Source organism: Cricetulus griseus, chromosome 2, assembly GCF_003668045.3.
Source record: "Cricetulus griseus strain 17A/GY chromosome 2, alternate assembly CriGri-PICRH-1.0, whole genome shotgun sequence".
In the NCBI taxonomy this organism is placed as follows: Eukaryota; Metazoa; Chordata; class Mammalia; order Rodentia; family Cricetidae; genus Cricetulus; species Cricetulus griseus.
The window spans coordinates 63241905-63257944 of NC_048595.1; the positions used below are offsets into that span (position 1 = coordinate 63241905).

The window sequence follows — 16040 nt, forward strand, 5'->3', positions numbered from 1 at the left end:
TTGTAAACAAGTACCCGAGACATACATGATCAATGAAACTGCTACAAAACATGTTCCTGTTCCAGTGGCTCTTAGCACTGCAGGCAGCTGGTTCTGTTTGAGTTTGCTCTTAAATGTGAAAAGCAAATCACTTTTGCTTGACCTTACTTTTGATCTGTTTGTTTCACATTAGAGGGTACCGAGGCCGAGTTCCTTAGTTGTGCAAATAAAGACATATGTACTATACTTAGGTAGTATTTCCTTTGTATTCTCTAGCTGTAATTTTGGGAAGGAAATAGGACTTTTCCTGCCCCCCCCCAAGGTTTTTTTTCTGTGTGTATGGGGGTGGTGGTGATGGTGAGCTAAGCTTTTTTTTCTCATTGATAAAATAGTTTATAGTGTCAATGCCAAATAGGAAATAAAAAATGGTTTTGAAGGACAAAACAGATTCCAATGGGGGTACCTCTTTGTATTCACTATAGATTATTATTTATTCTGGTTTTCTGAGTGTCAGATTTAAATGAGTTAGATTGTGTACTTTCTTAGTTTTCCAAAGGAATCTAATGCATTTCTACTCCAATTAGCCTCATTTCTTTGGTTAGGATATTTGAACTGAGATGCCATAAGTACAGTGAAATTAATTTCTTCTAGTCTGTGTTACCCTCCTTATTACTTCCCATCAAAGGTAATATTTCGTTTTTCTGTGGGAAGGGAAATAGTTCAAATAATCCATCAGTCACAGGGTAAAAAGACTAGAAGGAAACAGCTACTCTTTGAAGCTATCATCTCTGAGATCACAACTAACTTTCTCTCTGCATTTTACAACACTTTTTAGACTGTGATTATATAGAGAGTTTAAGTAAGAAAAATAAGTGTGTATGCTAAAGTTAATTTCTATACATCAAAGGAGTACAGATGTTGCTTGTTCTGGTTGTAGGTCTGGAGTCTTGGTTTTATTCGGTGACAAACAGAGGTGTGTTTGTCATCTGTGCTCTCATGTGTCACTTAACAGTGGAGACATGCTGGGATATTGACATGAAAGTGTTACAAGAATTTCAATGAATATCCTACACAATCCTATGTATAGCCTAATCATTAAGGTTGTGTGGTATATTGTCTTGCTCCTAAGGCACAAGACTATACAGCATATTATTGTGCTTCATATTGTAGGCAATTGTAATAGATATTTTTTATATCTAATTGTATTTGAACATAGAAAAAGTACAACAAGAATACAGCAGAAACCGTGGAAGTTGGTGCATCTGTGTAGAATACTTCTTATGAGTGGAGCTTGCAAGACTGAAGTTGTGGATGGGTTGGTGAGCGAATGATGTGTGACTATGATGGCCTCCGACATTATAACAAACTACTGTAGACTTTATAAACACTATGACCTTAGTCTACACTGAAATTATTAGAAGTTCTTGTTTGTAATCAATCAAGTTATGTTTTTGGATTTTATAAAATATATTTTAAAATTTTTAAATCTTATGCTTAGGTTAATATATGGAAATATTATACATTTATACAAAAGTACAAGGCTATTTGACTGTTTCCAAGAAACTTTTTATTTAAAAAGCTTTTTTTTTTCTTAAAAACTAATATGCAAGCACACATAAGCCTAAGTCTGAACAGCACCAGGATCATTCTCTTGTCATTCTGGAAGATCTGTGGTATTGACAAGATGAGCCGCCACTTGTTGAGGAGCTGCCTGAGACTCTCTTTAGGAAAATGTCTGTTGTAGTCTGTGTTGTTTCTTAGTTTTTTAATCATAGATTTATTTTTAAGCAAATAATTTACCATGAATATTTTATTCCAATAAAAACCTTCATTTTTTTCTTCTGTAGTTTCTTTTTCTTTTCTTCTTTTTCAACTGTTTGTTCATTAGTTAACCTTTTAAAAAGTCAGTTGCATGGCAATCTATGGGATCACAGTGTACATGTGGTCCGTTATCAACTGAAGCATTGCCTGAATAACTATCAGTCAAAGCTACTTGCTGTTTGGATTGGAGTATGTATAGTCATAGATTCTGTATCCACACAGTTTGTGATTACCAAAGGCAGCAGTGGTTTCAGGCTCACCATTATTGCCATCTTTACCACATGGATCTTCTACAAAATTTACATGTGTATATATGTATAATTTATTATATTGATATTGCTTATAAATGTACTTGTGAAAAGGAAGTGAACTCACAAGATGGGGAGAGTATTGAGGGGGGCTTTAGAATGCCTTTGTCATCTCTGTAGTTTAGTGGATTATGCAAAATGACAGTGCCTACTGTGTGATCAACACTTAGAGATGGTTTTCTAACTCATAAATTTCTTAATTCAGTTTTGGCTATTACTTCCAGCTAGAAGTTATTTAAGTTGTACTATATTACAGTTACTTGGAAAAATACTTGAAAGTCTGGTGTTGTGATTCAGGAGGTTGCTTTATAACCATTGAAGTGTGAACTTGGGTTTACTGCTTTTAACCTCTGAACTTTCCAGTCATTGTCTGTAAAATGAGGATGGCAAAAATGCTTTCCTTTGGGATGATGTGATGATACAAGAACAACTTTTGGTAAATTCATATACATTTTTACTTACTTACTAAGATATTCTTGCCAAATGACCTAAATTAGAATGAAGGTGATTTGGATCAAGTCCCTGAGTTCACAGTCTAGAGTCAAATTACATTTGTCCATTGTACTTGGAGAAAGGGGGGCCTCCAAAGATGTATGGTTTTAATCTTATTTTTGTTAGAGGCTATGGCTACTCTAACCCCATAGCTTCCATTAAAAAACCTGGAAATAGTTCATTTTCTGTTCTAATTACTTGGCAGAAATCTAGAATAGAAAGAAACTAGTAACAACCAACCTTTCCTTTGCACTTACAGATCAACAAAAGCGATTCTTGGGTCCTAGAGACCAAAGAAAGAATCAGCAGGAATGCCCAGGGTGAATTGATGGATTGCAGAGCCTGGCTGGTAATTACTTTCACTGAGCTAAAACATTAACTTGATACATGGGAGCAGGGCCAGATGAAAATCAGGAGGTGGACCTCTTCCTCCCTGTGGACTGCTCATACCTTCCTTGTGGAACTTATGGAGGTAGCTGTCTCTGGTGGGATAGTTCTGCTTCCTTTCCTGAGACTTGGCATGGATTTTCATCCCCCACCCTGGTAGACCAGGAGTGGTACCTTCGTTTTGGCTATTGCAGAGATACGTGTTTAGGTCAGCCTGCTTTCTGGGATGGCAAGAAATCAGTTTTTCAAGACTTTTCAGCAGGTTACCAAATATTAACAGACCTTTCTTATCTTGGGGCTCAATTTTTTTTTTTATAGTGGATGTTGAACTCACAGCCTTGCACATGGTTGGTAAACATCTTGTCATTGAACTCCATTCTGAACTTGAAATATTTAGCTTTTGGACATTTGTGACAGATACCTAACTTCAAACTAGAGGATATTATCCTCTTCAAACAAGCCAGGGGATTTTATTTTTTAAAAATGACACCTGATGGTTATTGATACTTTACTATTTTGCTATCTTGGAAATACTGTGAATCCATAGTGAGGTGATGTAACTATGAAGTGATATAGGTTTTCTATAGGTTGAAAGGGCACATTCATGTTTTCAGATGGTCATGGAATTTAAAGTATATGAGAACTCATTTAATATACTGTGTTCTTACTGCCAACCTTTTCATCATACAATAGAAAGGAATGGACTTGAAATAAAATTTTTTGGGTTCAGGCTGATTATTACACCATGGGAATAGTAGTTACCTTAAGAGACTTAGAGTGGATTGAATCTTAAAATCTGTGTTAAAGTTAAAATGGCAATAAATTATGAGCTCTCCCATGCTTTTATTATTTTTGTCATACTTCATTTCTATAACCACCGTGTTTTGTTCTAGCCAAGCAGTTCTTTGTTGTATGCCATACTGTCAAATTCTGGCTTTGATAACATAGATTCTGTGGTTTGTTGCCATCCCTCAAATGGACAGACCTGAACATCTATCACTGTGCTAGCCAAAACAAGGGATGTCTACAACTCTAGCCTGCCTGGGTGGGGCTATGTACTCAGACTGTATGAAAAGAATGCTTAACAGTTGTGGAGGCTTTTGACCTCCATGGTAAGCAAGAAGGCACATAATTGAGTCATACTAGAAATTCTGTTAAGAGTTTTATTTTGTGTATTTATTAGTTATGTTTCTGATACATAAATATTTGTCACATGAGATTCTATAAATATTTTCTCTTGTAACAGCACAGCAGACATTCTGTGGAATCATGATTCATTGTGGAGATGTCTCCCATACTCTCTTGTTTTCTTAGACACCTAAATTGAAGGTACACTATTTGAAGTATATAAATACTTAGTCTAGCTAGCATAAGACATTAAGTAGGAAGGCTTCAATTATAAAATATGTTATGATGGGGTTACTTAAAAGGCCAGAACTTTGTAGAATTTTAAACAACATGGGAACATTATTGACATATTGATAAGAAAAGAGCATTTATTAAGAATTAGTTGAATCAGCTGTGACACAGTTAGTTTGACTTCATCATGGATGTAATTGATGACTCATTGCCAGCATGGCTTAGTAGAAGAACAGGGATTTGGTATTTTACCCATTTTCTTTACTTAAGAGCTTTGGGTATATTGCTTTTTCTAAACCTTAGGTTTCAAAAAGTTGGGGCATGGGGCTGGACAGATGGCTCAGTGGTTAAGAACACTTGTTTCTCTTGAAAAGGGTTGATCTGGGTTTGATTCCAGATGGCTTGTGGCCATCTATAACCCTGGTTCTAGGGAATCCAATGGGCACTCATGTGGTGTACATACATGTGTATAGGTAAAACATCCGTACACAGAAAGTAAACTGAATATAAATTTTAAAAGTAATGGTGCTATCCCTTTTCCACGAAATTCCCAGTCTTGAAGTGACTAGCTCTATTTCTTTCCTTCTGGCCACAACTCCTTTCCCTGTATTTCACAAGGTTCAAGTTATGGCATAAAAGAACGTGGACAGTTTTTGTTCTTATCCTAATGTTTACTGTAGTTAGCCTTGTAAATCATGTCTTTACTGTGGAACTCTTGGCTCCTATAAATCCCGGCCCTTGGGAATGAAGTTCGTGACAATCATGAAGTGTCTTACTTCAAAGGATGAGAAAACCAAGCTACCAGAATCATGAAGTTCTCTGCTGCAGAGTTGTGTTCCTGCCTCTCCTCAGCATCACCTGGGGACTGAGGACGTGGAGAACAGCATTCCCATTCACATCCTACTGGCAGTGGCAAGGGTTTGGAGGAGAGGGCTCTGGGACTAAGCAGAGATTTTTAATTGTATGGCCATCTGGCCTTCCCTGACCATTCTTTACCCTTCCATTATACCTGTAATTGTCATCAGATGGCTCATACTCCCAAATGTTTCTGATAGTGCAGTGATCTTAGGAGTGTGCTTTTTAAAAAAATTTATTTTACTTTTGTTCTTTGAGACAGAGTTTCTTTGTGTAACAGCCCTGGCTGTCCTGGAACTCACTCTGAAGACCAGGCTGGCCTTGAAATCACAGAGATCCACTTGCCTTTGCCTCCTGAGTGCTGGGGTTAGAGGTGTATGCCACCACAGCCTGGCAGGAGTGTGCTTTGTAAAAGGCAAGGATTAGCGTGTGTGTGTGTGTGTGTGTGTGTGTGTGTGTGTGTGTGTGTGTGTGTGTGTGTGTGTGTGTGTGTGTGTGTGTGTGTGATCACAAGCAGTTAAGCATTTCTGGGGCAGAGAAAGTCTGTCAAATATGGACCCCTCTTTTCTGTCTTCTCTAGAGCTGTCCCACTTCTTTTGCTACCTTGCCTTGGAGTCTCCATATTACAAAAGTGAGAACATATTCTGAAAACATGTTAGTATAATTATTTGTGGGGATCTTTAGAGACCGCTGCATCTTTCGTGGGTCAGTTCAAGGCTTCAGGAAGGTTGACAATAGGTCTGGGCAGTAGGTAACCCTGTGAAGAGTGATTTAAGTCTTGATGTTTTCCTGAGATAGATCCTGAATTATACCTGATAATATTTAAATGCCTGAAGTAATAGCATTAATTGCCAAAGCAGGTGCTCCAGTGGAAAGCCAAAGGGCACAGGAAGAAGCAATGATTGTGTTCTGTAGGGGTATGTGCTACAATTTAGCTTTAAAATAAGAAAAACTTGGTAAGTTTCCATGCTTGGGTGGATGCTGTCTTGTAAGGTGCAGACAGAGAGATTTGCACTCTGTGTCTCAGGGGGTTTAGTTTTTCATCCTTGTCTTACTTAACTTTTGTATTGCTGTGCTAAAAATGCCATGACCAAGGCAACTTACAAAATAGAGCATTTCATTGGAATTCATGGTTCCAGAGGGTTAGTATGTCACCAGCATGGCAGCATGACATTAGACAAGCAAGGGTGGCACTAGAGCAGTATCTTAGAGCATACATCTCATCTACGGGTATCCAGTAGAGTGAGAGCTAACAGGTAATGGTGTGGGGTTTGGAAACCTCAAAACACACTTCCAGTGACAAATCTTTTCCGTCTAGGTCATATCTCCTAATCCATCTCAAACAGTTGTACCAAATGGGGACCAAGCATTCAAACATATGAGCCTATGGGAACCATTCTCATTCAAATCACCACAGTCATCATAAACTTGTAGCTTAAAACAAAAAACAAAAAACCCCTCATGCCTGCCATATGCATTATTATGTGCATGCGTGTATACACATGTTTGGCTTCTGTCAGGTACCTTGTCCGTAACTACTTTTCAGGGAAAGTAAAAATTGTCTAAAAGAGAAAGGCCAGTTTATTTGCCAGAAGAAAAATAAACAAAAATCCGTTGACTGCTCTAAATCCCTGTGTTCTTCTTGCACCCCTTAGTCCCCAAGCAGAGACTTACTCCACAGAGGAGGTTGGATAGAATTATTCTACCAGGTCCTATTGGAAAGTGTAAAATTAATGATAACATAGACTATTGTTCTCATTCATTCTGTTGACTGAGAAATTCTGGGTCTTTGATTGTTTTGTTTTTAAAGCTGTTTTGACTCTTACAGTAGGTAAAAATAGTTCATTGTCCTCTGGTGTTCGTTTATTTAATAGTAAAGTATTTTCTTAGCCACCTCTGGATAGCGATGGTCTGTTTGTGCTTTCTTCCATATAGCAACCCCTTCATAGTTTCCATATGGATCTTAAAAATAATGAGGGCAAATGCTTGTGTCTACCATAGAACACCATGTCAGTGAGTGCTCCCTCTTCCCTGGTAGCATGGGATAGAAGAGGAACATGTTAGCCCTTGATCTCAACAAAGACAAGAGATATCTCACGATTTCAGGTAACTGCATTGTTTTTAGAGATGATCAGCCTTGCAAGTAGGTTCGGGGAATAAGTTCTCTCCAGTGCTTTGTGATAAGAATGCTGCTAGGTGAAACTTCAAAAATTCCCACCCCCAGTGCAGAAGCTCCAGAGCAGCCATTAGCATCTGCTGAATCTGCCTGCCACTTTGAGTCCTGATTCAAAAACAAAAAACAAAAACATGTGGATTCCTTTTTCTTCTCCTCTGTCTGTAGGCTGCTGGCCACTTTCTCTAGTACTCTAGCCTTCTCCTGCTTTCTCTGAAGTGTCCTGTCTGCCATGTGTTTGGTTTCCATGTTGTCTGAACTCAGCAGCATCATTTCTCTCTTCTCCTTGTACTTCTACAGTGACTGATGAGATTCACAGCTTAACCTGCTTTGGAGATTTTTCTTTTCAACTCTAGTAAAATTGTCCCTGAGCTTCTAACAGTAGCACAACAGTGAGTACACAATGCACTCTATGTCAGTTAAAGAATTTTCTGTTGCAGGATGTGATTGGTAGGGTCTCCTTTTTGGTGGGATGGAGATGTGGAACAGCATCTTCCAGAATGGAAGCCAACTGCCCTGGGACTTCACCTTATTAACCATCTTGTTTTTCCTTCTTGTGTCATTTTCATGGTGGATGTGTTGGAGTAAACAGTTACTCTGTTTCTGCTGTTTACAACCTGAGTCTCTTGCTTAGTGAAGTTAGCTCTGCCTTGGATTATTACCATTGACAGTAACAGAAAGCAGACTATAAAGTTTTGAGAAACATGAAAAAAAAATTGTCATTCTTAGAGCACTTAATTTTCATTGCTAGTGTTCCTTTAACCTATTAGGTTTGTTTTGGTGTCTGACTTTGCTGACAGGTCTGTTATTATATTAAAGACTTTTCTTGCCATTCATTTTCTACTTTAGTTAAGAAAACTCACTCTGTTTCCTAAGATGAATTATAATTAGGATTGTTTGGTACTGAGAATCTTTTCTCACTTAATACCCCTAATGAGATGCAAATGTTCTAAATGTCCTTATGAGCGGATTCTATTTAGAGAGGAATCCACTTATTTTAGTTAACTAATCCCTTTGCTCCTGTGTCATACATCCTTGTTAGGCCTTCCTGATCCTGCTCCATTATGGAATTCTTGTGAAATCAGACCTCTGCAAGGAGTGTGACTAACTTTCAGGGTTGGAGGTATTGAAAATGTCAATAGAGATTGTGGCTCTATGTACCTTGTTGTTAAGGCACTCTTCTTACATACACATTTATGATAAACACAACTTTCTTTATTCTTACAAAGTGAATTGTATGTATTAATTGGTTCTCTTCTGGCATTTACATCAATATTCACTAGAGTAAAATAACTGCCTTTCTTTGAACTTTCCCACTCTACTCTCTGCTTCTCTATAGTTTGGGAATATATAATTTTTTAGCTCCATGGATCATTGTGTGTTGGACATGATGTCCCAGCTGAATGACTGATTATGATACTGAGTTATTTTGACTTAGATCTATGCAACATGTAGACATCAGTGTTGTGTATACCCTTCCTAATGACTTGTTTATATTATGCAGAAAGCAGAGACACCTGACATTTTGAAGAACTTAATCTGTGAAGTTACTTTTTTAATCCAAATCAAGGCTTTATTGGTTACTGTTTGCATATTTGTGGATGAGATATTTGACTTCTTTATGCTCTTGTGTTCTCTTATACATACAGTGGTGATTATACTGCCCTTGCCTTATAGATGGTTATGAGGATTCCATGAGCACATTAAAGAGTGGCGTCAGTTACATTCTAGGTGTATATTCGTATGATAGTATGTAGTTGACTTTCTAAAATAACATTAATATTTTTCTCTCCTGGTCCACTCAACCAATGAAAAGATATTATTGACCCTGTATGAGGAGTATCATAAAAACATAATACTAGCACGTAACTTAGTCACTTGTAGCAGAGTTGGAATTACAGGATGGATTTCTTCTCTCATCTGTTATTCTTGATGGAGTGGGTTTTCAGGGACCCACTGATTCTTTGATATTATAAAATGTAGGAAGATAATCAATTTTTATTTCTTAAATCTGGCTAGTGGTGATTCAGTTCATCAATTTAAAGTTATTAAATGTAAGTATTTCTTCCTTTACATGATTCTGGCTTTTACTTGCCATGATTAATTAACACCAGTTCCCCAACAGTAAAGTCCAAAGTTTAGTTATCATGTTAATGAGTTATGAATAACCATATGAGTACAATTGATGCTTTCTGTTACTTGGTTTATGACAGTAAAGAATGTAGTTGAGTTGTCTCCTTGTCTTTGATAAACTCAGGTGACAATTAAAAAAAGTGATAATTGAAGGAAATTTGTCAACAAATCTCAAAGTGAAGCAGAGAATTGGAAAGTATTCACACTGAAAACAAAACCTTAACTAATGATAAACAGGATTCTGGAACAATATAACTGACCAAGGGAACATCAAGCTGTTGTAGATACTACATGTAGCTGGGAAAAATGAGGGATGGTTATCTAACTTATGCTTGTGAATTGGGAGACCTCTTATGTCGAAGAGTGTGGAGAGACAGAAGAGGAAATGTTGGGAAAAGCTTCATGCTGAGGAATCTCTCAGTGATGCCACATGGCTGTGAAAACACAAGGGTGAAAAAATGAAATATGGTTCAGTCCAAACTTAGAGCAGAGTATTCATCAAGGCATAGAAAAGATGCCCAGTGAGTACTACTTAATCTAGTGTTCTTGTTTTCAAAATGAACGGCACACCTTTATTCTTTGGGTTGCTGATGTTTGACAGTGTACTAAGAGAAATGACTGACCTTTTTTAACTTTAATTTTCCCATACATTTAAAACTGATAGTAAGAAAATATTTTTAATGCTTTGATAGTTATTTTTTTTTTTGGTTTTTCGAGACAGGATTCTGTGGCTTTGGAGGCTATCCTGGAACTAGGTCTTGTAGACCAGGCTGGTCTCGAACTCACAGAGATACACCTGCCTCTGCCTCCCAAGTGCTGGGATTAAAGGCGTGCACCACCAACATGTGGAAATTACTTTCTTTTTTGAAGAAAGGGAGTCACTATTTAATTTAGATTTTCCTTGAACTCAGGGTTTCCCTAGTGGCCAGGAGACACTCATGCCCTCCTGTACTTGGTAGTAAGAACACAAACAACCAAAAAACTTTTAAAGGTCACAAAACAATAAAACATTCCATGTTTGTTATTCAGATGTCTTTGCATGGTTTTAGTGTGCATGACTGCTTTATGGTCTTGTATTATGAGGCTGAATGAAAACTGACTATATTTATTGAGCCAAGGAAATACTCTTGTAAGTGCTGGGATATATCGGTGAAGAAGACAGGCAAATCCTGCTTCATGAAATGTTTGTCCTGGTATGGATTTAGAGTGCCATATACGTGTGTGTGTGTGTGTGTGTGTGTGTGTGTGTTCTAAGGATTAGGTATGTTGTTTTACTTTAAAAACAAGGACAATAGATTGAGTAGTGCTCACTAGGTATCTTTTCTATGTCTTGATGCATAATGTGCTCTAGGTTTGGATTGGGCCAGCTTTCATTATTTCATCCTTTGTGTTTTCACAGTCATGTAATATCACTGAGAGTTTCCTTAGTATGAAGCCTTTCCCATATATAATATATACAATAGGTAACATATCGTATCACATATAATACATACAATATAGTGATATTATGATATAGTAATGCATTTTACATAAGTAATCCTTTTCAAATAATTTGTATTTCAAATGACTGATTAGAGATAAGCTATCTAATTATACCTTTTGCCTAGAATATACACAATTGGTTTCTGTGAATGTGAATATCCAGATGAGGGAAAACCCAGGCATTTTAAGGGTAGAGGGAGGGTCTCTAATTTAGCCTGAGAATATGAAGTGTGGGAGAGAGAAGGAGACAGCCTAAGGAGTGAATTCAGAAAAGTTGTGCTGAAAAAAATGTGCAAGGGTATAAACCTTCTATATGAAACACACAGGACATTTAAAAGATCAGTGTGTTGGAGTGTATAGGGTAACATGGCCATATCAAACAATTCCATGTAGCTTGTAGGCAGTGGAGAGAGTCAGGATTTGCTTCTAATCTCTTTGTGATTAGAGTATAATGTATATGCAGTTACAGTGACACATTTTAATGATGTAGTTTGTATGCATATGTTCTGTAAACTACCACCATCGTGAGATGAAAAACATTTACACTATCCTTTAAAAATACCCCTATGTAATGGAGTAAATAATCTCTCTTCTTCCACCCATTATTGGTACCTCTGATATTTTTCTCATCCCTGTAGTTTAGCCTTTTCCAGAATGTGACACATACATAAATCATACAGCATGTAATTTGTAAGTATGGAGGTTTCATTTGACCTCATGCTCTTGAGATTCATCTATGTAGTTGCATGGAAGAACGTTTGGAGGTTAAGCAGGAATAGTATACCCTCTAAATGGGAGAGGGGGACAAATGCAAGTTGGTGACTATGTCACAGGCTAAGTACAAGGATGACTGCCACAAATTCAGGCAAGGTCTCTGATCTGCAGTACAGTAACTCCTGGTCCTTTAAGAATCCCCATCTCCTGACACAGCTCCCACCCAGTGGTACAGAAGCATCTCCCCTACCTTACCTGTTGGTGAGAAAATACTAGAAAGAGAAATGATGGGTCAATCAATTTAAAGAGGGCAGCCTAGAAAAGGATAATAGTGACTCTAGGCTCCCTGGGAAGAATAAATTGCATAGGAGACAGGAAGGGAGCAAATGAACATATTCCTAGGCAAGAGAGGGCTGAGGCCAAGGGAAAGGATGGACTTAAACACCAATTTGTCAGTCTTCCTAGATGAGCATCATCTCTCTCTGCTGACATGAAACTGATGGTAATCACAGACACAAAAGTTCCTAGAGCAGTCAGAGCCTGGGCAGGGGTATCTGGTTCTATTCCACCATTGTGTGAGCTTACGCTGGCTAACTTAAGAGTCTTCTCAAGACTACACTCTTAAATAAAGAACATGGAATGAGTTTCATGAGTGCTTCTGGCACTAGCATGCTAGAACTCTAAAGATGACACAGGCCCTAGTTACAACAAAGGCATCTGGAGGAAGAGAAGCTCTGGCTTGATCAGTTTATATTTCATTTTGTGATAGTTAAAACTTATTTTGAGGAGACACAATTGGGGGCATAAATTAAATTGTTGAAATATTTGCCTTCTTTTTGTGTATAAACTTACTCAGGTAGATAGACTGCTTCCTATCTAGTTGTCCCTCTACTCCATACTAGGATTTTGTATGTAAAAAATTAATACTGTTCTGGTGGCTGCCAACTACCCTTTTGTTCTAGCTTGCTTTCTGTTGTGTTAAACATTGTGAACTTGGCTTACACATTCCAGATCACAGTCTGTCATTGAGGGAGTCAGGGCAGGAGCTCAAGCAGGAGCAGAGATGGGAACCAAGGAGGAAAGCTACTTTCCAGGCTCCTGTTAAGTTACCTTTCTCATATCTCCCAGGACTGTCTGCCCAGGGATGGCACTGCCCACAGTGGGCTGGACTCTCCCACATAAATCAACAACCAAACCAAGAAAATGTCACATAGATATGCTCATAAACTGAGCCTATAGAAGTAGCTCTTCAATTGAAGTTCTTTCTTCCCAGGTGACTAGTCTGTGTCAAGTTGACAATCTAACCAGGCATGCCAGGATTGAAATAGAACATTAATGCATCATTGTCAACATTCACTGGTGGCTTACTTTTCCTCCATATTTTCTATAATTTAGAATGTCCTTCTCAATTTCAACTCAAAATATCTGAAAAGAGTCCTTGTTTAGTTAAGAGAGAGTAAATTTCCCCAGGTAAGTTCCCATATGTTTTCTGTAAAAACCAGCACACACTTTCTTTGTGTGTTACTCCTGTCAAATGAGACCCTTAGAAAAGTAAACAGCCAGACTAAGTCACTCAGCTGTTGTGGCCTAGAGTTTTGTTGGGCCATTTTAACGTTGTGTGTGTGTGTGTGTGTGTGTGTGTGTGTGTGTGTGTGTGTGTGTGTGTGTGTACACTATTCAGAAAGTCTGCCTCTTGTCACAGTGCTGGCATGGCATCCTGTGATCCTCTTTTCAGTTCCTGAGGCTTTGGAACTGTAGGTCTGCTCATCTAAGTAGGTACATGTACTTAGTGATGTTTCTCTTCAAGGTTCTTGGAAAGGCCTGGCAGCGCATGCACATGGTCACTGCTTTTGTAAAGTTGGCCTTTTCAAAATGTTTATATCCTATCCAGTTCTCCCTTACCCTCTGGAGATTTTCCCTCCTTTCATGGTCTCTTTACTCCATACTAGGGGCCTCATGCATCCTGAGTATGCACACAACTATTGATTTGTAGCACCAGTCCCTGCATGTTTTTTCTTAATGTCTTTCATGGTTTATTCAAGGTGTTAGGCCTTACTAAATATGAATTAGCCTCTTTCCTTCTTCCTTCTCCCCACTGCTCCCTTCCCTTCTCCTCCTTCCCTTCTTCCTTCCATCTATTTTACAGTGCTGTTTTAACCCAGGACCTTGCAGATGCTGAGCCAGCACTGTACCATTAGTTGTATCTCTGGCTCTTGAATACATTCTTTTTTATATTCTTTAATTACTACTCATATTTACATATCCATCCCCCATTCCCTTGCCCTCTCATCCTCCCATGTTCCCCACCAACCCTCCAACCCATCCCCCAACTCCTCCCTGGGAATAGTGAGGCCCTCCACAGGGGACCTTCAAAGTCCCTCATATTATTTGGAGGAGGGCCTAGGCCCTCCTTGTTCTATCTGGGCTGCAATAGTATCCCTCCATAGGGAATGGGCTCCCAAAGTCCATTTGTGCTCTAGGGTTAAACACTGGCTCCACTGTTAGAGGTCACATAGACTGTCATGGCCTCATAGCTGGCACCCAAATTCAGAGGGCTTGGTTCAGTTCAATGCTGTTTCCCAGCTTTATGACTAGGGTCTCCATGCACTCAGTAGGTCAGGTCAGCTGTTTCTGCGGGTTTCTGCAGCATCGTCTTGGCTCCTTTGCTCATCCCTCCTCTCTCTCCACAACTGGATTCCAGGAGTATGGTTCAGTGCTTAGCTATGGGTGCCTGTTTCTGCTTCGAACAGCTACTGGATGAAGGCTCTAGGAATGGTAACCAAGGTAGACACCAATCTCATTATAGGGGAAGGGCATCAATGGCATCTTCTCCACCACTGCCTGGATTCTTAGTTGGGGTCATCCCTGTGAATCCCCTAACATTTCCCCTGTGCCAGACCGCTCTCCAAACCTGTACTGTCTCCCTCTATCAAGCCATCTCCTTTCTTGCCCTCCTCTATTCCTACCCTGTCTCAGTCCTCTTGTTCTCTTCCTTCCTCCGCTTCTTCCCTTCCCACCCTCTTCCATCCATTTATATGTGAATTTCAAGATTCAATTTTTCCCCTGATGAATAGTATACCATTGTGTAAATGTACCACATTTTCTCTATCCATTCTTCAGTTGAGGGGTATCTAGGTTGCTTACAGGTTCTGGCTATTACAAATAATGCTGTTATGAACATAGTTGAACATATGTCCTTATTGTATGAGTGTGCATTCTTTCAGTATATGCCCAAAGAGGAATTGCTGGATCTTGAGATAGACTGATTCCCATTTTCCTGAGAAAACACCATACTGATTTCCAAAGTGGTTGTAGAAGTTTGCACTCCCACCAGCAATGGAGGAGTGTTCCTCTGTCTCCACACCCTCTAAAGCATAGACTGTTATTGGTGTTATTGATTTTAGCCATTCTGACAGGAGAAAGATGGTATTTCAGAGTGGTTTTGAGCTGCATTTCCGTGATGGCTAAGGATGTTGAGCACTTTCTCAAGTGTCTTTCAGCCATTTTAGATTCCTCTGTTGAAAATTCTCTATTTACTTGTGCACTCCACTTTTTAATTGCATTGTTTGGTGTTTTGGTGGCTACTAGCTTCTTGAGTTCATTGTTATTTTGGTGATCAGCCCTCTGTCAGATGTGGGGTTGTTGAATATCTTTTCCCATTCCGTAGGCTGGCATTTTGTCTTGCTGACTGTATCCTTTGCCTTATAAAAGCTTCTCAGTTCAGGAGGTCCCATTTATTAATTGTTGATTTCAATGTTTGTGCTACTGGTGTTATGTTCAGAAAGCATTCTCCTGTACCAATTTGTTGAAAAGTATCACTTAAACCTTCTCTTCTAGAAGGTTCAGTGTGGCTGAATTTATGTTCAGGTCTTTTATCCATTGGGACTTCATTTTGTGCATGGTGAAAAATATGGATCTGTCTGCAATCTTCTAAATGTTTGAATCCAGTTATGCCATCATCATTTGTTGAAAATGCTTTCTTTTTTCCATTGTATAACTTTAGCTTCTTTGTCAAAATCAGGTGTTTGTAGGTGTGTGGGTTAATATCAGGGTTTTCAATTCTATTCCATTGGTCTACCTGTCTAGTTTTTGTGCCAATACCAAGCTGTTTTAAGGACTATGGCTCTACAGTAGAGCTTGAAGTCAGGGATGGTGATGCCTCCAGAAGACCCTGTGTTATATAGGGTTGTTTTGGCTATCCTGTGTTTTTTGTTTGTCCATATGAAGTTAAGTACTGATCTTTCGAGGTCTGTGATGAATTGTGTTGGGATTTTGATGGATATTGTATTGAATATGTAGAATGCTTTTGGCAAATTTGCCATTTTTACTATGTTGAT

General features: G+C 38.7%; 1 protein-coding gene across 8 annotated transcripts in view; it reads left to right on the top strand.

The window, feature by feature from the left end:
• The window catches only part of Bnc2 (basonuclin 2), a 403916-nt gene that overhangs the window by 60567 nt on the left and 327309 nt on the right, over nt 1–16040 (top strand). For 7 of the 8 annotated variants that reach the window (XM_035439815.1, XM_027400355.2, XM_035439816.1 and 4 more), the window contains exon 2: nt 2860–2949. The exons of the other annotated variant lie outside the window; for it this stretch is intronic. In XM_035439815.1, the coding sequence (XP_035295706.1) occupies nt 2860–2949 (90 nt within the window). The remainder of the gene's footprint in view (nt 1–2859; nt 2950–16040) is intronic. 8 annotated transcript variants of the gene reach the window in all.